Consider the following 21,852-nt stretch of genomic DNA (forward strand, 5'->3'; position numbering starts at 1 on the left):
GCTTTGGAGATAGACACAAAAAGTAAGGATCATTGTGTTCCCATTGTTTCACCCCTAAAGTGGACTATAGGTATAAATAGGCAATCACCGAATATCAAATACAAAACTAGCCAATAAACCAGGAAAGATTCTTATCTTCCACAAGTACACGAAAGCAAAAGTATAGCCATCCTTGGTGGTGAGCACCTGTAGTCCCAGCTACTCAGGAGGCTGAGGCAGGAGTTTTGAGATTGCAGTGATCTGTGATGACACCACTGTACTCCATCCTGGATGACAGTTAGACCTTGTCTCAAAAAAAAAAAAAAAAAAAAAATATATATATATATATTTACAAACATGCGGGTACAAGAATGGTGTGTTTGTCAGAGAGGGGTATGTCCTATTTTAAATTAATCTAAAACTTACAGGGAATTGATATATATTTATTTATTTGACAGAGCCTCAACCTGTCACCCTGGGTAGAGTGCCATTGCATCACAGCTCACAGCAACCTCCAACTCCTGGGCTCAAGCGAGTCTCCTGCCTCTGCCTGCCAAGTAGCTGGGACTACAGGTGCCTGCCACAATGCCCGGCTATTTTTTGGTTGCAGCCGTCATTGTTGTTTGGTTGGCCTGGGTTGGATTTGAACCCGCCAGCTCAGATGTATGTGGCTGGTGCCTTAGCGGCTTGAGCCACAGGCGCCGACCTGGTTTGCTTTTTAAGTGCAAGAAATTTTTTTTTTTATAAAAATTGTGCATGATGGCTCAGCAACTGGGGCGCCGGCCACATACACCAGAGCTGGCAGGTACAAATCCAGCCCAGCCTGCCAAACAACAATGACAATACAACCAAAAAATAGCCAGGCAGCACTCTACCCTGGGTAATATAGTGAGACTCTGTCTCAAAAAAAAAAAAAAATTGTGCGTGATAACATATGCAAAAAAAAAACAGAGTTTAGGGGCCAGGCAAAGTGGCTCATGCCTATAATCCTAGCACTCTGGGAGGCAGAGGCAGGTGGATTGCCTGAGTTCACAAGTTTGAGACCAGCCTGAGCCAGAGCGAGACCCCCATCTATAAAAATAGCCCGGCATTGTGGTGGGCTCCTATAGTACCTGCTACTTAGGAGGCTGAGGCAAGAGAAACACTTAAGCCCAAGAGTTGGAGGTTGCTGTGAGCTGTGATGCCACGACATTCTACCCAGGGCTACAGCTTGAGACTCTGTCTCAAAAATAAATAAATAAAAAAATAAAATAAAATAAAATATAAATGTACAGTATCAAAAAAATTCTCAGTCAAGAACGGTAATTTCAGCACTTTGGAAGACAAAGCTGGGAGGACTGCTTAAGACCAGGAGTTTAAGACCAGCCTGGACAACAGAGCAAGACCCTATCTCTATTAAAAAAAAAAAAAGGGAGCGGCGCCTATGGCTCAGTGAGTAGGGTGCGGGCCCCATATGCTAAGGGTGGCGGGTTCAAACCCAGCCCCGGCCAAACTGCAACAAAACAATAGCCGGGCGTTGTGGTGGGCGCCTGTAGTCCCAGCTGCTTGGGAGGCTGAGGCAAGAGAATCGCATAAGAGGTTGAGGTTGCTGTGAGCCGTGCGATGCCATAGCACTCTACCAAGGGCGGTACAGTGAGACTCTGTCTCTACAAAAAAAAAACAAAAACAAAGCATTGATATGCCTTAAAAAAAAAAAACCCTCCATCATACCCAGGCCATAAAAAATGAACATTTTCCAGAAGCCCCCAATGTCCTTCCTAATGCTCTCCCTGTGCTGAAATCCTGTTCTGAAATTACAACTCTCTTTCTTCTCTTTATTGATATACAGGGTGGACATAAAGTTCATGGGAAATTTACTATGTTAAAATATCTTAAATTACACACAAACTTTATGTCCACCCTGTATTTCTATTTATAACCTCTGTATACATCTGAAATATTTTGTAAAGATCTTCACAAAAGTGCAGTGGGAAGAGCTCAGATTTGCAAGTCAGAAGACAGGTTGTAAAGCCTAACCTTGCTACTTACTTGTTGTGTGATGTGGGCAAGTCCTATCTCCACACCCAGGCCTTGTTTTCATCTGTACATGCAGATGAAAATCTCCCACTTCCCAGGACTATTGTTAAAAACTTAAATCACCCAGTCAACATTTATTCAACAAGTTTATTGAAATCTTCTAAGATTTGAGCCCTGTAGAAAATAGAAATGAATCAAATCCAGTCCTCACTCTCGGAGGCCCAGTGTAGAGATAGGTACTACAAAAACACAGCCAGTAAATGCTTTGAAACAGGGAGGAACATAAAAAGGGCATAGTGTTCAAATCCATGGAATCAAAAACTAACCGTAGAGAGAGGTAGGAGAGTATTCCAGCCTCCCATGCGGAGATGAGCTTGCACACATCTACAAACACTGTTGTCACAGCCAGCCAATCACATCCCCCAGGTCTCTGGAGTTCATTGCAGGTTGGCCCACTGCAGAGAGGTGTAGACCACCTTACCATCAGCCTGTGGTGAACAGAGGAGCAGGGTCTTTCTGACACTGGTCCCAAGGCGGCCAGCAGAGACCAGGTCCTGGAGTGGGATGGGGTTCTCAGGGGCCCAACACTGAGCGATATAGTGGGCATGGAAGCGGAGTGGGTCACCTGAGTGAGGGAGAGAGGTACTGTAGCAGTTCCCAATGGCAGAATGCTAAAAGGTGTCAGACATTCCACCAATAAGAAACATGAGATCATTTTAGCAATCACAATGGATACTTAAAAGAGATACACTTCCCCCCATGGCACTCTACCAAGGGCAACATAGTGAGACTCTGTCTCAAAAAAAAAAAAAAAAAAAGCTAGGGCGGCGCCTGTGGCTCAGTCGGTAGGGCGCTGGCCCCATATGCCGAGGGTGGCGGGTTCAAACCCAGCCTCGGCCAAACTGCAACCAAAAAATAGCCGGGCGTTGTGGCGGGCGCCTGTGGTCCCAGCTGCTCAGGAGGCTGAGGCAGGAGAATCGCTTAAGCCCAGGAGTTGGAGGTTGCTGTGAGCTGTGTGAGGCCACAGCACTCTGCCGAGGGCCATAAAGTGAGACTCTGTCTCTACAAAAAGAAAAAAAGCTAGACAGCACCTGCAGCTCAAAGGAGTAGGGTGCCGGCCCCATATACCAGACGTGGTGGGTTGAAACCCGGCCCAGCAAAAAAAAAAAAAAGCCACAGCTTCACTAGCCAGGCGTGGGGCGGGCACCTCTAGTCCCAGCTACTTGAGAGGCTGAGGCAAGAGAATGGCTTAAGCCCAAGAGTTTGAGGTTGCTGTGAGCTGGGACACCACGGCTCTCTACCCAGAGTGACATAGTGAAACTCTGTCTCAAACAAAAAAAAAAGAGATACACTTCCCCAAAAGGTCCTCCCAGTACAGACAGCTGTTGTTTTTGCTAGCTGACTACAAATGTAATATTTCTACCTTAAAAAAAAAAAAAAAATCCAAGAGGCCAGGTATGGTGGCTCACGCCTGTAATCCTAGCACTCTGGGAGGCCAAACCAGGTAGATTGCCTAAGCTCACAGGATTGAGACCAGCCTGAGCCAGAGTGAGATCACATCTCTAAAAAAACAGCCAGGTGCTGGGGCAGGCACGTGTGTCCCAGCTACTTGGGAGGCTGAGGCAAGAGAATCACTTGAGCTCAAGAGTTGGAGGTTGCTCTGAGCCATGACATCACAGAACTCTACCGAGGGTGACAGAGTGAGACTCTGTCTCAAAAAAAAAAAAAAGAAAAAGAAACAAATAAGTAAGTAATAAGAGATACACTTGGACTTGGCGCCTGTGCCCCAGCAGCTAGGGCACCAGCCACATACATCAGAGCGGGTTTGAACCTAGCCCGGACCTGCCAAAACTACAATGACAACTACAACAAAAAAATAGATGGGTGTTGTGGCGGGCACCTGTAGTCCCAGCTACCTGGGAGGCTGACGCAAGAGAATCACTTAAGCTCAAGAGTTTGAGGTTGCTGTGAGCTGTGATGCCATAGCACTCTACCGAGGGTGACACAGTAAGACTCTTGTCTCAAAAAAAAAAAAAAAAAAAAGAGATACACTGGATTGAGTCAGTCTATTAATATTTCCAGTAGTCTGGCACTAAAGTATACCTGTAGGGTGGCACCTGTGGCTCAGTGGGTAGGGTGCTGGCCCCATATACTAAGGGTGGCAGGTTCAAACTTGGCCCCAGCCAAACTACACAAAAAAATAGCCAGGCTTTGTGGTGCTAAAAAAAAAAAAAAAGTGATAACAAAGCCAGCATCTTTATAGGTATACTTTAATTAATTTATTTATTTTCTTTTTTAAGAGACAAAGTCTCACTTTATCACCCTTGGTAGAGTGTGGTGGCATCACAGCTCACAGCAACCTCCAACTCCTGGGCTTAGGCAATTCTCTGGCCTCAGCCTCTAGAGTAGCTGGGACTACAGATGTCCACCACAATATCCAGCTATTTTTTTGTTGCAATTTGGCCAGGGCCACGTTCGAATCCGCCACCCTATGAATATGGGGCCAGCGCCCTACACACTGAGCCACAGGAGCCGCCCTGTTATCACTTATAATGTGAACAAATGGAAATAATAAAACCACAGACTGGTTAACTTTGTGGTACATCCATCCCTAAGACTAAATGTCAAAAACTGTTAAAATGAAATGACACATTGAGGGGTAAAGCTGGAAGGATAGCAGGCTATCACACATGTTCAGCATAATCTTATTTTAAAAATAAATAATAGAGATTATCATTGTCATAGCCTAAGTACCAGGATCACAAAATGCGTCGAAGGCATGAGGAACTCAAAAGGATATCATGTAAATATCCATGGAGAAGTGACTGACAGAATAAAAGAAAGAAGAACAGATTTTATAACAGGAGAGAGCAATAAACAGATGGAATAAACGGTTGACAAAATTTTTCTGAAAAGGGTCAGATAATCAATATTTTTAGTTTTGTGGGCCACAGTACAAATACTCAACTCTGCCATGTAGATCACTGGCACCTATGGCTATATGTACAAGAAGGAGCAGGGCTGTGGGTCAGATTTGACCTGGGGTTGTACTTTCCCTGGGTTAGATGAATCTGACAAAGCGAAGTAGAAACCATAGTGTAGAGCACTACAGCAATTAATTGATGGGCAGGGCTGTGAGATAACCCATAGGAGGGGGCTGTCATACCAGGTCTAAAGGAAAGCCCAACGGACAGCACTTGTCAGTGAGTAGGGCGCCAGCCCCATATACCAAGGGTGGTGGGTTCAAACCTGGCCCTGGCCAAATTGCAACAAAAAAATAGCTGGGCATTGTGGCGGGCAACTGTGGTCCCAGCTATTCTGGAGGCTGAGGCAAGAGAATCGCTAAGCCCAACAGCTGGAGGTTGCTGTGAGTTGTAAAGCCATAGCACTCTACAGAGGGTGACAAAGTGAGACTCTGGCTCAAAAAAAAAAGCAAAGCCCAGCAAGAATCCATCTGCCCAGTAGCTAATAGGCAGAGAATCCTTGTCCCTAAAATACTAGTATTGAAGGTTTGGATCTCTCCAACATTTCTAAGAGTGTTTCTAAATCTTCCGAAGGTAAAATAGACTAACTGTTCATCTGCAGAAGAGTAAGGAGACAGTCCCCAGAGCTTAACTAGGATCCACCTGCTTATCAGGTGGTTTCATCTTTCCAAATTTAGGCAGAACAAGAGTAATTTTCTGTACATCTTTTCAACCTTTTAGTTACGCTCCTAATACAAATTCAAAATTTTTCTGATTCAAGAGAAGTCCTCTTTACCTATCCTAATTCAAATTGCCTCCCAAAGGTAAGAACCACTGCAGTTGGTCTAGTCTACATCCTGTTCCTAATTTCTTGGCAAGATTCTCTTAATCTACTTAGTACTCCATTTTATTTAAAGTTCTTTCCATTTTTGTTTTAGAAATTATTCTTTTTTTTTTTGAGACAGGGCCTCCAGCTGTCACCTTGGGTAGAGTGCTGTGGCATCACAGTTCACAGCAACCTCCAACTCCTGGGCTTAAGCAATTCTCTTGCCTCAGCCTCCCAAGTAGCTGGGACCACAGGCACCCGCCACGATGTCCCGCTATTTTTTTTTTTTTTTGGTTGTAGTTCTCGTTGTTTGGTAGGCCCAAGCTCCATTCGAACCCAGCTCTGGTGTATATGGCTGGCGCCTTAGCCACTTGAGCTACAGGCGCCGAGCTTAGAAATTTTTTTAAACTGACAAATAAATATTGCAAATATTTATCATATATACGATGTTTTGTTTTTTTTTTAATATTATTTTATTTCTACATTCTTGCCCTTTGCCTAGCTCCTTTTTATTTTTTTGCAGTTTTAGGCCGGGGCTGGGTTTGAACCTGCCACCTCCAGTATATGGGGCCGGCACCCTACTCCTTTGAGCCACAGGCATCCCCCCAACACGATGTTTTAAAATATGTATAAATTGCAGAATAGATAAAACAAGCTAATTAACACATGCATTACCTCACATAGTTACTGTGGTGACAACTCTTGAAATTTATTTTTAGCAATTTTCAAGTATACAATACATTGTTATTAACTCTGGTCACCATGTTATACAATAGATCTCTTGAACTTATTCCTATCTAACTGAAATTTTGTATCCCTTTTTTTTTTTTTTTTTTTTTGCGACAGAGTGCCAAAGCATCAGCCCAGTTTGCAGCAACTTCCAACTCCTGGACACAAGCAATCCTCCTGCCTTAGCCTCCTAAGTAGCTGGGACTACAGGTGCCCACCACAACACTTGGGAAATTTTTTTCTTTTCTTTTTCTTTTTTTTGAGACAAAGTCTCACTATGTCACTCTCGATAGCATGTCATGGCATCACAACTCATAGCAACCTCAAACTCTTGGGCTTAAGTGATTCTCTTGCCTCAGCCTCCCAAGTAGCTGGGACTATAGGCGCCCACCACAATGCCCAGCTAAGGGAATTCTTCTATTTTTAATAGAGACAGGGTCTTGCTCAGGCTGGTCTCAAACTCCTTAGCTCAAGCGATCCCAGAGTGCTGGGATTATAGGTATGAGCTTCCATGCCCAGTCATATAATTCTTTCACTATAGTTACAGTTGTTAAGTTTATTTAAATATCTATCTGCATTCACACACAAATATAATTTACTTTTTACTATATATTGTCCAACACACCTGTTCTTTTTTTTCCCTCTAATCATATTTTTCATAAACTTACATTGACCTACTTCAATCTCTGATAACTAATGCTGTATTTCTCTGATATCTAACTGCTGTGTTTCACCACTCATGCATTAAGAATCGTTTTGGCTGTTTACCAATTTCTCCATTTCAATACTGTAAAAAATTCTGCAATGAATATTCGTGTACGTTTTGTACATTTGTCTATTTCTAAGTGAATCTTCTGGATCAAAGAAAGTGTTTAGTAAGTTACCAAACTGCCCTCCAAATGTCTGAGAAGCTAAGCAAACTTGAGACTAGAAAAACAGGTCCCCAACACAAACTCACCAGGATAGACCAAGAAGTCCCCCCCGAACTTGCCAGCGGCGCTGAGGAAGAAGCCCCGCTCCCACAGGTCCCTGTAGACGCTGTAGCGCAGCTCATGAGCAGGCCGGCCAGCGTGGGGCCAGTCTTTGGACTGGACACGCCAGTCCAGTGGCCTAGCCTTGACAGGTCGAGGCCTGGCAGTGGCCAGCTGAACAAGTAGAGCAGATCTGGGCAAGGGGGTCACCCCATTTGAAGATTCTGGTTGGGAAGAAGAGGGGCCTAGTGGAGGAGCAGAGAAGAATTTGGTAAATCCAAAGGGTAAGAAGGTCTTACCACCCCCAGGGAGACCCAAGCCCTACACTTCCAGCCATAATTTCCAAAACATCTCTTCCCTCCTTCCCCTAGTTCCTAGTCTCCAACTGCCATCCTCACCAGCTTCCTCCTGCTCTCCAGAAGTCTGGCCATCACTGGTGTCCTTCTCTTCAGCAGCTTGGCTCCCACCAGCCTCCTGGTTCCCACTGGTCCCCAACCCGTGTTCTAGCTTCTGCTTCTTCGCAGCCTGGCCCTCTGTAATCTTCTCCAGCAGCTCCTGACGACGGGTCTCACGGGCCTCAGCTGCCAGGGCACTCTGTTCCTGGAAACTCTGCTCTTGCTGGCGCTTGAAAGATGCCAAAGCCTGAGAAGTAAATTCAGCTGGAACCTCAGAACTCAAGCTCAGACTCCCCAGGAAGCCAGGAACCCTGACTCCTTGTCCCCTCCCACCTGGGGCACGAGTCCCACCCAGACTCCCAGCCCCTGCTCCCACCACACCTAGGAGTTCGGCGTCCCCCCTCCTCTGCCGCGACCTTACCAGGCTGTGGTGGCCGGGGTCCGGGCGCGGGGCGCTGACCAGAGTCACAGCGCCGATCTCCGCCAGTAGCCGCGCCTCTTCGGGCAGCAGCAGTAAAGGGAGGCCCAGGCGAGAGTTCTGGCGGGGCCCGCGGGGCAGAGCGCCCACCGTGCGGCCCCCCACCCCCAGGCGCTCCCGAAGAGCCTGCACCGCCTCGGCCCCCCACACCAGGGAGCGGCCGTTAGCCACCTCCACCACCAGCATCCTCCTGCGAGAGCCAGGGGTAAAACGATCACCGAGAGAGCCGCTCAGGCGACCGGAGCCCTCCCACCGCCTCGGAGGACCCGCGGAAGCCCCGCCCCCGTACACAAACCCCGCCCCCGGCCTAATCTCACCAGACCACGGGACGACAGGAGACTGGGCCTCGCCCCTAGCCGAGCGACTGGGATCCCCACTACCACCACCGACGTCCCGCTCTGTGCCAACTCTGCCCTACCTGCCATCGCGCCTACGAGGCTCACAGAGAAACCCCTGCAAACGCGGTGCCTTGTCCCCTTAAAAAGGTCCATTTTGTCGTTGCCCTGTTCCATATCAAACGTCTCCCTTCGGGTGCTCCCGTCAGAATTCGGGAGCTCCGGAGGCCAAGGCGCTGCCGAGGCCGCACCCTCTTCAGGAAGCTCAGAGCTTGGCCCCTCCCCTTTGCGAACCACCGAGGTTCGGTGTTTGGGCTTTCGGGTTCCGAGTGAGAATCCCACAGTATAAGGCCCCGCCCTTCCCGAGAGCCAGCCGTTCGGCGTTCGGACGTTGTCGGCTCCGGCAAACCCGCAGACCCGCCCCTCCCGAGCGCAGGCGGTTCGGCGTTTGGTCGTCCGCAGCGAAGGCGAATCTGAAGCTCTGCCCCTCCCGAGCTCAGGCGGTCCGGTTTTCCGGCGTTCCGGCGTTCCCGGCTCGGCCGAATCTGCAGCCCCGCCCCCTCCCGACTACCCTGCAGTCTGTGGCCCCGCCCCTCCGGTCGCCAGCACTCCCCGGTTCGAACCCGCCCCACGACCGAACCCCAAGCTGGAGGCGCCGCCCGCTGGGCACCTGCCGTCCATTCCCCACTTGGGCGAGCTCACCCCACTTGGGAGCGCTCAGTCAGCGTCCCTGTCTCCCTTCAGAATGTCCCACCGTCCTCCGATTGAACCAGCCAGTCACTTCGTAAACACCAACTTCCAATCGAGGCGGAGCCACCCACTACGTAGCGCGCAACACGCTGCTTCTTCCACCCCACGACAAGCCGACCCCCAGCGTCACCTTCGTCACCCCGCCACCTCAGCAAGGCGGTAAATGTGGGATCCACTCCGCAGGGCCGTAGCACCGCCTCCCTGCGTCGCTTCGGCTCAGCTTGGCAACTTGAGGCGCAGTACCCGGCCCGCCCTGGGCCCCCCCGCACACCCCTGCTCCGTCCTTCCTCCTTTAGGTTGGGCCACCTACGCCCCGCCCTATGGTTAATGTGCCTTTTTTTGTAGCCCAAGTGTGTGGCCCCGCTTCTCCCCGGAAAACAAGGCTCAGTATCTGGCAAAGCTGTAGGGTTCTGTCATACTAGCGTCATTTATACCCGACTACATCCGAAAGAAACCGAAGCTTGTGGCCCCACCCACATCTGGCGGAGCTTGCGGCCCCGCCCACAGCCGAACTAACCTTAGGTAATTAACTACGTCAGAAGTGAGCCGAAGCCTGTGGCCCCGCCGCCCAACTGTGAGCCCCAGCTCCCGACTGCATCCGAAGGAACCCGAACGGAGGCCCCGCCTAACTCCGACCGCGCAGCTCCAGACCCCGCCTCCTCTCTGATCCCGAGCAGCGCCCCTCCGGGCCCCAAGCTCTGGCCCCTCCTCTTCCCGAGCCGGGAGCCCCGCCCCCCACGTCCTTGCTGCCGGGAGCACCCACTGGTTAGATCCCGGCCAAGGACCAGGCGCCGACTAGTGCTCTCCATTGGCCCGCTCCGGGGCTCCTTCACTGTCCACCCAGCCCGGAGCCTGCCCGAGGCCGCGTCTGTGGCCAGATCCGCGCTGCCTGCCGGGTCAGGGGCAGAGCGGGCGGTGCGGGGGCGTGCTGAGTGGGGGAGGCGTGGCCCGAGCCGCGGCGGACGGCAGGCTGGTAGTGTTCAGCCCTTTGCCGCCCGGCGGGCGGCTCAGGTGGGCCGGGGTAACGGGGTGCGCCGGTGAAAAGACCGGGTCAGTGGCGGTCTTTGCGGGTGGAGGGTTGATGGGGTGCGGGGACGGCTTCGGCAGCTCAGCCGGGCTCAGAGTGGCGTAACCGCCTGTGGCTTTGCCGGGGGTGGGATCGGACCCGCGCCGCGGTGCGCAGAACCTGGCCGGGGCCGGGCGAAGTGGAGTGTCCTGAGAAGACCGAATGGGGATCTGCTCTCCGGGTTCCAAGGAAGAGAGGGGCTGGAGCTCTGAAAGAAGTGCAGGCTGGAGGCCCGAGCTCCTCCGCGTGCTCCCGCAAAAGGATAGGGGGTCCAGATATCTAGTTCTCAAAAAGGGAGGAGCCAGGGAATTAAAGAGGGGGTCTAGGTTCCTGGATCCTCGAAGGAGGAGGGGGCTCTTGAGAGGAAGAGTCCAGGAGCGGGTTGTTTCTGGACTCTCATAGATGTGTCTTGAAATCTGCGTCCTCATTGGGAGTGGGGGGGAGTAGCTTTGTTTTCTGCGTTTGCAAAGCAAGGAGGGCTGGAAGGTCTGGTTTCTTGGGTTCTCAGAGGAGGGGGACTATGAATGGATCCCTCTGTCTGGGAAGGAGGAAGGGGCTGGAAGCCTGTACTCCTGGGGACTACAGAATCCTCAAACGCCGGCGGATTGCATTCCTGAGTCCTGAAAAGGGACAATGTAGGAGGCCCAGATTCCTGGGTTCTCACTAGGAACCTCTGCCCCATTCCTAGACCATGTCGCCTGAAGAATGGACGTATCTAGTGGTTCTTCTTATCTCCATCCCCATCGGCTTCCTCTTTAAGAAAGCTGGTGAGTCAGGTTCCCTCCCCAGTGGAAAATAAGGGGGTGGGGCACGTGGTTGGGGGACCCCCCCCCAGAAGATTCCAGGCTTATGTTGTCCCTTCTGCCTGCAGGACCCGGGCTGAAGAGATGGGGGGCAGCAGCTGTGGGCCTGGGGCTCACCTTGTTCACCTGTGGCCCCCACACTTTGCATTCCCTGATCACAATCCTGGGAACCTGGGCCCTCATTCAGGCCCAGCCCTGGTGAGAATTTGGTCCAGGGAGGAGGAGGAGAGCAGGGGGAGAGGAAGAAGCAACCTGTTTCCTCTTCGAGTCTTTTTCAGCTTCTGCTTCAGTCTCTGGAAGCCTCTGGTTTATCAGTTTGTTTCTCTGTGTCATTCCTTCCTCCCCTGCCTTGTTTTGCATCTTGTCCCTTGGTGTTTGTCCAGGCCTCTCTAACCATGTAATACCTGTCTGCTGCTGGCCCTGCCACTATTATATTCACGAATATCCCTCCCTCTCATTTTGAGCTCTGCATCTTGGAAATTAAAAAAAAGTGGAGGATTGAAAGGTTTTTACCCTGAAACTTCTCTTAATCCCTTCTCATTCTTGTCTCTATTACTGTGTGTTTCCATATGGCCATGTCTCTTCTCTGGTGTTTTCAGTCATACTCATTCCATCCCTACCTCCCACCTTTCAGTCCTCTGTCTATCCCCCCCACCCACCCACCATTTTCTGTCATTGAAGGGGAGAGGTGGGAAGGATTTGTGGCCAGGCTTTGGGGAAGGCGGAGGCCAGGACAAAGGCCTCTGCCCCCAGTACAGCAGTCCTCTTACCTTTACCCAGCTCCTGTCATGCCCTGGCTCTAGCCTGGACCTTCTCCTATCTCCTGTTCTTCCGAGCCCTCAGCCTGCTGGGCCTGCCCACTCCCACGCCCTTCACCAATGCTGTCCAGCTGCTGCTAACACTGAAGGTCAGACTTGGGGCTTTCTGCTCCCCTCCAGCCTCCCTGTGGGCCAGTTAACCTACCCTACTTCATCTCTTTCTCCCACGGGGGGAGAGAAGTGTAATTTTATCTGCCACACAACCTGGGGCTGGAGATAGGGTTCACTACTATGTGAAGAAATAACCCAAGTAACAACAGGTACCATTTGCTGGTTGCATTGTACCAGAGACTGAGCTGGGCACTCTACCAACAGGCTTTCCTTGAACCTCTGTAGCCAGGCTTTTTTGCAAAGGAGGAAAACCAGCTCTGGGGAGAAGGGACTTGGTTACAGGCACAAAACTAGGATACCCACATCTGGCTCCTTAATCACCTGGGAAGATGGGTGTAAACAGACTCCCAGGCCCCACCCCAGACCTTCAAAGTCTGAAATCCTACTGTGTGTTGGGCTCCAGTCCACTCCTCAGTGAACACAGCCATTGCATGAAGCAATGAGCCAGAATACCCCAGCACTCTTGTGTTCTCAGCTCAAAGATGGAGGGAGTAGGTTGGCTGATGGGCAGGTCACAAAAAAAGCATTCTAGGATATAGGCATGTATGGAAGGGAGCAGGCCAAGCTCCACAGATTGCTCCAGCCATGTGGACTTTCTGCAGAGAGCAAAGAGCCCAAACCATGTGGGCCTTTCAGGTCACAGGGAGAAGTGTGGGGGACCAAGAAGGGAGATTTTTCTGAGTTTGTTGCCAAAAGAGGTGATATGATTGGTTTTACATGTTTAAAAATATTCACTCTCGATACTGAGAGGAGGACTGAAGCAGAACAGGGCAAGATGGAATGAGGTAGATCCCTTTACCAAGACCAGGTGATAAAACGGTGGCAGCTTGATGTCAGGCAGGTAGGAATTCCACAGGAAAGGTCACATTTAGGATGATTCAAGGAGAGTTTATTTACCCCTGTTGTGAGCAGGATGTGGAGTACCAAGAACCCCAGACCTCAGGAGCAGGGGAGCTATTAACCAACCCTGGGTCCAGGGGGAAGAGAAGAGGCGCAGATTGTGGAACCTGGAAGGAAAAAGGGCTGTGTAGAGCCACCCAGCTTGAAACGACCTATCATGGGTGATAGCCAGCCCAAGAGGCTTTCTACTGACTAAACACAGCAGAAGCAGGAAGACAGAGACCTGCTGATATAGGGGCAACCTTGGGTCTGCATGGGAAAGGGAGGAGATCGGGAAGGGTCGGTGGATCACACTCAGTCCATGGGGCAGATGGAAAGAAGGGATCAGGCTAAAGAAATAGGGTTGGGTTTAGGGATCCAGAAATGTTTTCATGTGAGCCATTAATTTGGTGCCTTTTCTTTGAGGGGAGAAACTAGAAGACCCACTCTGAGGAGCGAGTAATATTGAGTTCAGTTTTGAATGTAATTTGCGGTGCCTGCAGACATCCAAGTATAAATGGCAGTAGACCTGGGGCTTGGGGAGAGGTGCCGACGGGGGGTGGAGTTTGGGAATCATCAGCAGGTGGACAGTTTCTAAAGCTAGGAGATTGCACATAAGAATGGAATGGGGAAGAAAAGAAGAGAGCCCAGCCCTGAAGGATGACACCCAGCTAGAGGTGTGACATACAGCCCCGAGATGTGGGCACCAAGCATCTTGGCTGCCAAGGGTGGCAGCTTAAGGGAGATGGGTGTGAGAAAGAGAGCCCAGAGTCTGACTAATCCTCTGGCCACCCCCTTCCTCCCAGCTGGTGAGTCTGGCCAGTGAAGTCCAAGACCTGCATCTGGCCCAGAGGAAAGAAATGGCCTCGGGCTTCAGCAAGGGGCCCCCTCTGGGACTACTGCCCGATGTCCCCTCCTTGATGGAGACATTCAGCTACAGCTATTGCTACGTGGGAATCATGACAGGTGAGTGGGACTGCCTCGCCTTCCCAGCTCTGCCTCTCCATGTCTCTGTTACCCTCTGTCCCCACCTCCATCCTGAGTTTGTGTTCCTGTTCTGTGTTCCTACCCTGCCCTGGACTTACTCCATCTGCTGCCCTAAAGGTGAGCATCTATGTCTGGGTCGGCATCTGACTTTCCTCCTGGACCCAAGCTCCTTCTGGGTAAAGGGGAACTGTTCTCAGCCAAAATGATGCTTTTCTCCTTGTAGCTTCTTGGGAACAAATATTAATAGAAGAGATAAAGGACCCAGGTCTGTGTGAACCTGATGTTTTTGCTGTGCAGCGAACAAACATAGCTTAGGATCCACTTTTAGTTTAAGATAGTATTTTTTTTAAGACAATTTTTTTTTTTTTTTTGGAGACAGAATCTCACTTTATTGCCCTGGGTAGAGTGCCAAGTTTTCGTTTTCTTCTTTTCTTTCTTTTTTTCTTGATTTTTTTTTTTCTGAGGGGGTCTCACTGTGCTGTCCAGACTATACCTCCTGAGTAGCTGAGACTACAGGCACGCGCTACCATGCCCAGCTCATAGTTTTCTTTTTTATAACGACGTTAGGGAGCTCTAATTTATATATTCATCCACTTAAAGCATAGAACTCACTGGTTTTCAGTATATCTACAGTGTTACGCAAACATCACCGCTATGTATTTGTTTGCACAACAATTTCATCACCCCCAAAAGAAACCCCATACTCATAATCCCCTAAACATTCATCTATCCCAAGAAATCACTAATTGACCTTCTGTCTCTAGATTTGCCTGCTTTGGACATTTCTTGTAGGTAGAATCATGCAACACGTGGTCTTTTGTGAACATATGGAGGTTTTACAGCCCCTGCCACACTTCAGGCCCTTCTTACCCACTCTCTTCCCCAGAAGTACGCTCTACTTTGACTAGTTTGCATCGAGGTCACCTCCATGTCTTTTTGTGTGTGTGGGGGGAGGGATTCGCTTGCCTCAGCCTTCGAAGTAGCTGGGACTACAGGCACCCGCCACGTCTGGCTGGTTTTTTGTTGCAGTTGTCATGGTTGTTTAGCTGGCCCAGGCTGGGTTTGAACCCGCCACCCGTGGTGTATGTGACTGGCACCTTAACTACTGTGCTACAGGCACCAACACAACGCCTTGCTAGTTTTAGAGACAGGGTCTTGAAACTGTGAGCTCAGGCCATCCACCCGCCTTGGCTTCCCAGAGTGCTGGGATTACAGGCATAAGCCACCGCACCCTGCGTCACCTCCGTGTCTCTGTGTCTTCTCTGTCTGTCCCCAGCTGTCTCAGTCTTCCACACTCTTTTTGTCCTTCTCTAATTTTCTGTCTGACTCTTTCCAAGCCCCTTGTCCTCCGCCATCTCTGTGGGTGTCCTTGCCCTTCCCATCCCTTTCTCTAGCACCATACTCCTCCTCCTCTTCCTCTACCAGGCTTGAGCTCTGCCCACCTGCCCTGTCTGACCTCCTGCCCTCCTTCCCCGCCCCCACAGGCCCATTCTTCCGCTACCGCACCTACCTGGACTGGCTGGAGCAGCCCTTCCCCGGGGCGGTGCCCAGCTTGCGGCCCCTGCTGCGGCGGGCCTGGCCGGCCCCGCTCTTCGGCCTGCTGTTCCTGCTGTCCTCCCACCTCTTCCCTCTGGAAGCCGTGCGCGAGGACGCCTTCTACGCCCGCCCGCTGCCCGCCCGCCTCTTCTACATGATCCCGGTCTTCTTCGCCTTCCGCATGCGCTTCTACGTGGCCTGGATTGCAGCCGAGTGCGGCTGCATTGCCGCCGGCTTCGGGGCCTACCCCGTAGCCGCTAAAGCCCGGGCCGGGGGCGGCCCCACCCTCCAATGCCCACCCCCCAGCAGGTCAGGCGGCGGGAGGGAGGCTTCCCAAGACCCAGCAGGCCCCACCACCAAGGGCTGGCTCTGCCCCTAGCAGGGAGGACCGCAGGGAACCTGGGGCAGGGCCACCTGTTGTTAGAGGAGCCTGGCTCCTTGGCATACTTGGCCTGCTTTCCCCTGTTGGTGGAGAAACAGTACCCCTGGTACCTACAAATCGCCCCTTGTTGCTTGTCACCCTTCAGTATGCCCTCCATCCCTAGGAGAAGGAAGATGGTATCTTAGCAACCATGTGCAGCCCCTCTGTTGCTGTGGAAGTGTCAATCAAGAACCATGTTGTTTCTGGTTGCTCAGGATGCCATCCTTTGGTAGTGGTGGATCACCCTCTATTGCCAGGGACATACTTCCCTAGCAACCAAACCACCCCTCTTTGCAGTGGTTGGTCTCCTTTCTTGCCAGAGCAACTTGTTGTTGCTATGGAAAGGGTATGTCCTTATATAGCAGCCCTTTGTTTCCAAGGAAATAGCATCCCTGACTGTGCTGTTCTCCAGCAGAGGGGACGCCATTCCCAGCAATCACAAATAATTTCCTATTGCTAAGGAAGCCACACCTCCCCCTGGCAACTATGAATTGACCCTGTTGCCAGTGACCCTCTCTCCACTCCCTTACCCCTTCTACCCTCATGCCCCTTCATTGCTAGGTACTCACAGTGCTAGTAACTGTGGTCTCTACTGTTGCTGAGGACAGGGCCAAGAGCCCTAGCAACTGGGATGGACTGCCCCTCTGCTCCTGGCAACTGTGATCAGCCTTCCATCCAGGGCTAGGGCTAGGGGAACAGTCCTTTGGTGTGAATTATGAACTACTCCTTGCTAGGGTTGTGCCATCTCCTAGCAGTCACAAACTGCCATTGTGGGGGTAGTGACACCCCCATGTAAGTCTTATTACCACTGCCCTAGGAACCATGGGCTGACCTCCAACTACTCGAGAAAAGACATTCCCCCCACCCCAAAAGTCACCCAGGAATTGAAGGCTTTTCTAAATCTAGTTGGGCCCCACTCCTAGAGGATGTATTCCCTCTTATCCTCAGAGGCTACTTAGTGGGCCAAGTATATTCTTGGGCACTTGTGACCTGGGAGCCACTATATTGCTGGGGGTGACACTTCTCCAACAATCACTGGGACTAGGAAGAAAGGCCCTTTCTGGAAGCCTTTGTAAACATTCTAGGGCTTGTTGCTAAGGAATGCCTAGAATATCTCCCCAGCAGTCGTGAACCACCTTGTTGTTAGGGCTGATAATTCCCTAGCAATCTCTGTGTCTGACAGTTCCGAAGGGACTGTGCTTGGAGGCTTCTCTGAATAGTCGGAGTTCAGTTGCTAAAGACTCAGTTTAGCAAGCACTGCCCCTTAAGGCTTTTTGTGGCTGTGGCGGGCCCCACTACCAGGAGAAGAGAACTCCACTGTTGGTGAACTGTGCCCCCCAACTCCCCTACTTTGCTCCCCCAAGGGCTCTCTCTGGGTTACCCTCCCTTGTTGCCCTAGCAAGTTAGCAAGGCAGAGGGCCGCTGCCTGGCCAGAATCACCTCCTTAGCATACGGGGCTGGGACAGTAGCAGGTGTGGGGACAGGGCTGGGCTGAGCTGCATGCCTGTCCCCCACCCTCATCCTCCAACCCCCCAGTCCGGAGAAGGCTGCTTCCCTGGAGTACGACTATGAGACCATCCGCAACATCGACTGCTATGGCACAGACTTCTGCGTGCGGGTGCGGGATGGCATGCGGTACTGGAATATGACGGTGCAATGGTGGCTGGCGCAGTATATCTACAAGAGCGCACCTGTCCGCTCCTACGTTTTAAGGTGAGTGCATCCTGCCCCAGCTTGGAGGACATCCCGGAACTATAAGTCCCAGCAGCCCCTGGGACAGTGCAGCCTTCCCGGCTGGGCCCCTGCCACTGAGATTCATGGAAGTTGTATATTGAAACCGTATTTCTCCTACCCCTAATTAGAGTAATTACCTGGGGATAAACCGTTTCCCCTCACTTGGCCTCAGTTTTTACTTCTGTAAAGTTAGTCTCATTTGACAGAAGCAGTGTACCAAATCCAGTGGACTCGGTAGCCATATTTTCTGGAATCTTAGTCATATAGGTTATTGAGAAGCCTTGTGGAGTTATTTTACCTCTGGGTTTTCTCAACTGCTAAATGGAGATGACGATATTTATTACCTGTTTCATAGGACAATGGGAGGATTAAAAAAGATAAAGTGTTAAATGTGCTTAATGTGAGGCCTGGTAGGTGAGTGCTTGCTATATATTTGCTTTTTTTTTGAGACAGAATCTCACCCTTTCACCCAGACTAGAGCGCCCTGGCCTCAATAGCTCACAACAGCCTCAAACTCCTGGGCTTATCCAATCCTCTTGCCTCAGCCTCCTGAGTAGCTGAAACTATAGGCACCCACCACAATGCCCAGCTAGTTTTTCTATTTTAGTAAAGATGGGGTCTCACTCTTGTTCAGACTGGCCTGCCACAGCCACAAAAAGCCTTAAGGGGCATGAGGATCAAGTGGATCCTCTTGCCTTATCCTCCCCGAGTGCTGGGATTACAGGTGTGAATCACTGGGCCTGGCCTATATATTTGCTTTGATAATTTTTCATTCTTCTTTCTTGAGTGGAGCCTTCAGAAGTAGGCTGTTGAAGGTGAGGAGACTGAGTCTCAGAGAGGTTAGGTAACTTGCTGAGTGCCAGTCTTTCCCTAGCCAGCAGATGAAGTCAGGGTATGCCATAGACATCCTCACAATGAATAGTTTATGGTGGCAGCTCTGAAACTAGACTTACCTGGGACCCAATTTCAATGAAAAGATCCACTCTGGTCTTGCGTGCAGAATGGAACTGAGGTGAGAGGAGGAAAACTGGAGGTAAAGCAGGGAGACAAATTCAGAAACTTTTGAGGCTGTCCAGGTCGGAGATGATGGAGTCTCGCAGTAAGGAACAGTGGCCCCTCAGAAGTAGATACATTTGAAAGGAAGAGTCAGGACTTGGTATGGACTGTATGGTATGTGGGGCAGGAGAAATAGAGGAAATGAAATATGATTCCCAGGTTATGGGTGTTGGTGACCAAGGGCATGGGAGAGCCGTCTCTTGAGAAGGGGAAGACCCAGCAGGAGTAAGTTTCGAGTGAGTAAGATGAGGAAGTGAGACTTGGGCTTAGCTTCATTAACATGAAGGGGACTATTAGGGTTCTTGGATAGGCAGTTGGTTGTGTGGCTTCTGGCACTCACAGGAGAGGTTGGTGTTAGAAGTGGACACTTGAGTGGCCTTCAGTATAGATGAGACTTTACAGCTCTTGCGCTGAGAGGCAGGTCAAAGCCCAGTGCACCCAAATGCATAGACCAGGGTTTCTCCACTGGGGGCATTTGTGGTGCATCCCCAGGGGACATGTGGCAATGCCTGAAGACTTTTTAAAGTTTTTGGAGTGGGTGGCGCCTCTGGCTCAGTGGGTAGGGTGCTGGCCCTATATACTGAGGGCAGTGGGTTCGAACCTGGCCCCAGCCAAACTGCAACAAAAAAGATAATAGCTGGGCGTTGTGGCAGACTCCTGTAGTCCCAGCTACTCAGGAGGCTAAGGCAAGAGAATCACCTAAGCCCAGGAGTTGGAGGTTGCTGTGAGCTGTGACATCATCGCAGTCTACCAAGGGCGATGATGTGAGACTTTGTCTCCTAAAAATAAATAAAGTTTTTTGGAGACAGAGTCTTGCTCTGTCACCCAGACTAGAGTGCCAGGTGTCAGCCTAGCTCACAGCAACCTCACATTCTTGAGCTCAAGTGACCCTCCTGTCTCAGCCTCCTGAATAGATGGGACTACAGGCACCCACCACAATGCCCAGCTGTTTTTTCTATTTTTAGTAGAGACAGGGTCTTGATCTTGTTCAGGCTGATCTCCAACTCCTGAGCTCAGGTGATCTATCCACTTTGGCCTTCCAGAGTGTTGGGATTACAGTCATGAGCCACTACACCCAGCCAAGATTTGTATTTCTTTTTTTTTTTTTTTTTGCAGCTTTTTCTTTTGGGCTGGGGCTGGGTTTGAACCCACCACCTCTGGTATATGGGGTTGGCACACTACTCCTTGAGCCACAGGCGCCGCCCCAAGATTTGTATTTCTAACAAGTTCTCAGGCGATGTTTATGCTGGACCTGGATCATACTTTGAGAACCACAGGGCTAAGGAATTGGACCTCTTGGTTCTGAGGGAGGAAGTGCAATGGAACATAAGATATTAGATCTTTAAAGGAGAAAACCTTGGTTAAGGTTGCAGGGCCTGGATAGGGGCTTGAAGCTGCTGGATCCCTGAAGGAAACAGAGGCCTATACCCTCCTTCACTTTCTGGAGCTAGAGAAGGGGACCCCTGGGTCTGAGGGAGGAGGGGCTGGAGGGGCAGACACCTTGGTCTGAGGGAGGAGGGACTGGAGACTCAGACCCCTGAATTGAGAAAGGAGAAATTGGGGGCCCAGACCCTTGAGTCTGAGGAAGGAGGTGCTGGGGACCTGGACCCCTGGATTGAGGGAGGAGGAATTGGGGGCCCAGACTCCTGGGTCTAAGGGAGGAGAAGCTGGAGGCCTGGACCTCTGAGTTTAAGGTGGAGAAATTAGGGGCCTAGACTCCTGGGGCTGGGGCAATTGAGACTAGGGACCCAGACTCCTGGGTCCTGATTCCCAGCCCCTCCTCCAGGAGCGCCTGGACCATGCTACTGAGCGCCTACTGGCACGGTCTCCACCCGGGCTACTATCTGAGCTTCCTGACCATCCCGCTGTGCCTGGCTGCTGAGGGCTGGCTGGAATCAGCCCTGCGGGGCCAGCTGAGTCCCGGAGGCCAGAAAGCCTGGGACTGGGCACACTGGTTTCTGAAGATGCGCGCCTATGACTACATGTGTATGGGCTTTGTGCTCCTATCCCTGGGCGACACTCTTCGGTATTGGGCTTCCATCTACTTCTGCATCCACATCCTGGCTCTGGTGGCCCTGGGGCTGGGGCTAGCTTTGGGTGGGGGCAGCCCCAGCCGGAGGAAGACAGCATCCCAAGCCGCCAGCCTTGCCCCAGAAAAGCTCCCGGAGGAGTAAGCTGCCACAATACTCCCTCTGTCAGCTTTTCCAGCCACCAAGCTTTTGCCTGTGAGTTCTGTGAACCAGGCTGCTGTCTTCTTTCCCAGAAAGAGTTCTTAATCTGGCTAGGGTCCTGGAGAAGATTCCCTTTTCCTCAGCTAACTACCCTGCCTCCAACTGGAGCCTAGTGGGGGTGCCAGCTCCCCAAACTTCTTCTGCCTCCTGGCCCTATGCTCTGGGACCTCCAATGGCCACTTTCCCTCCTACAAAATCGAGATACTATCCAGACAGGAGTCTTGCGTTGTCCTTGTTCCAGCTTCAGGGTATCAAGAGAGTGCTAGACTTCCCCCAAACAGCAGGGACCGATGGGTGATGTGGTTTCTTGGGCAAATTCTCTTTCTTTGAATCCACAGTCCAGGGTGAATCTGGAGCCTCTGACTGGGCCAGATTCTAGGAGTAGGGAATCTCTTTCTTGTGTATTTCACTCTACTTCTAGATTATCAAACCAGTATTGCAGATGTGGAAGGGAACATAACCTTCCCATTTCATAAAAGGGAAACTGAGGTGCAGATGAGCAAGCCTGGAGACTGCCGTTCTACAGCTCCCATCTAAGCCACCTCAGGCCTCAATGCTCCTGTCACTTCTGTCATCCTTTGGCCTAAGACAGGTCAGAATATGTGAATCTTTACCAATAAAGTGTTGTACAAAGATACCCATGTCTGTGTATCTCTGGGTGACAAGTGGATGGGAGGCACTTAGGCCACTGCTCCCACTGGGATGTGCTCCTACCTAGCCCAGGAGCCAGATGGGCTCAGGACACAAACTGGACTTCAGTTCCCAGGA

At 51.1% G+C, this 21,852-nt stretch overlaps 2 protein-coding genes across 8 annotated transcripts; one reads left to right on the forward strand and one right to left on the reverse strand.

Annotated features, from left to right (window-relative positions):
* Nucleotides 1-2,124: 2,124 nt before the first annotated feature.
* TSEN34 (tRNA splicing endonuclease subunit 34) lies at nt 2,125-10,325 on the reverse strand. Of its 4 annotated transcripts, none has more exons than XM_053604479.1 (5): nt 10,206-10,325; nt 8,301-8,547; nt 7,883-8,126; nt 7,472-7,729; nt 2,125-2,620 (listed from the first exon to the last, which is right to left on the reverse strand). In XM_053604479.1, the coding sequence occupies exons 2-5, from the start codon at nt 8,541-8,543 to the stop codon at nt 2,433-2,435; spliced, it is 933 nt and encodes a 310-aa protein (XP_053460454.1). In that variant the 5' UTR covers nt 8,544-8,547; nt 10,206-10,325; the 3' UTR covers nt 2,125-2,432. The 4 variants fall into 4 exon arrangements, with proteins under 4 accessions (XP_053460454.1, XP_053460453.1, XP_053460452.1 ...); XM_053604478.1 differs by lacking the exon at nt 10,206-10,325 and adding an exon at nt 9,960-9,978; XM_053604477.1 differs by lacking the exon at nt 10,206-10,325 and adding an exon at nt 9,573-9,859.
* MBOAT7 (membrane bound O-acyltransferase domain containing 7) lies at nt 10,032-21,719 on the forward strand. Of its 4 annotated transcripts, none has more exons than XM_053604468.1 (8): nt 10,032-10,207; nt 11,197-11,275; nt 11,380-11,509; nt 12,092-12,218; nt 13,926-14,085; nt 15,591-15,951; nt 17,600-17,776; nt 20,640-21,719. In XM_053604468.1, the coding sequence occupies exons 2-8, from the start codon at nt 11,200-11,202 to the stop codon at nt 21,025-21,027; spliced, it is 1,419 nt and encodes a 472-aa protein (XP_053460443.1). In that variant the 5' UTR covers nt 10,032-10,207; nt 11,197-11,199; the 3' UTR covers nt 21,028-21,719. The 4 variants fall into 4 exon arrangements, with proteins under 4 accessions (XP_053460443.1, XP_053460441.1, XP_053460442.1 ...); XM_053604466.1 differs by lacking the exon at nt 10,032-10,207 and adding an exon at nt 10,319-10,453; XM_053604467.1 differs by lacking the exon at nt 10,032-10,207 and adding an exon at nt 10,352-10,492.
* Nucleotides 21,720-21,852: the final 133 nt, after the last annotated feature.

Source organism: Nycticebus coucang, chromosome 10 (genome assembly GCF_027406575.1).
Source record: "Nycticebus coucang isolate mNycCou1 chromosome 10, mNycCou1.pri, whole genome shotgun sequence".
Classification (NCBI taxonomy): Eukaryota; Metazoa; Chordata; class Mammalia; order Primates; family Lorisidae; genus Nycticebus; species Nycticebus coucang.

What these genes read in the sequence shown, in the direction of transcription:
- MBOAT7 (XM_053604468.1), top strand. Translation starts at nt 11,200, where the DNA reads ATGTCGCCTGAAGAATGGACGTATCTAGTGGTTCTTCTTATCTCCATC. An exon ending in CTCATTCAGGCCCAGCCCTG is followed by an intron (nt 11,510 to 12,091) that starts GTGAGAATTTGG and finishes ACCTTTACCCAG; the next exon opens with CTCCTGTCATGCCCTGGCTC. An exon ending in CTACGTGGGAATCATGACAG is followed by an intron (nt 14,086 to 15,590) that starts GTGAGTGGGACT and finishes CCGCCCCCACAG; the next exon opens with GCCCATTCTTCCGCTACCGC.
- TSEN34 (XM_053604479.1), bottom strand. Translation starts at nt 8,543, where the DNA reads ATGCTGGTGGTGGAGGTGGCTAACGGCCGCTCCCTGGTGTGGGGGGCC. An exon ending in ACCCCGGCCACCACAGCCTG is followed by an intron (nt 8,127 to 8,300) that starts GTAAGGTCGCGG and finishes TTTACTTCTCAG; the next exon opens with GCTTTGGCATCTTTCAAGCG. An exon ending in TGGAGAGCAGGAGGAAGCTG is followed by an intron (nt 7,730 to 7,882) that starts GTGAGGATGGCA and finishes CTCCTCCACTAG; the next exon opens with GCCCCTCTTCTTCCCAACCA.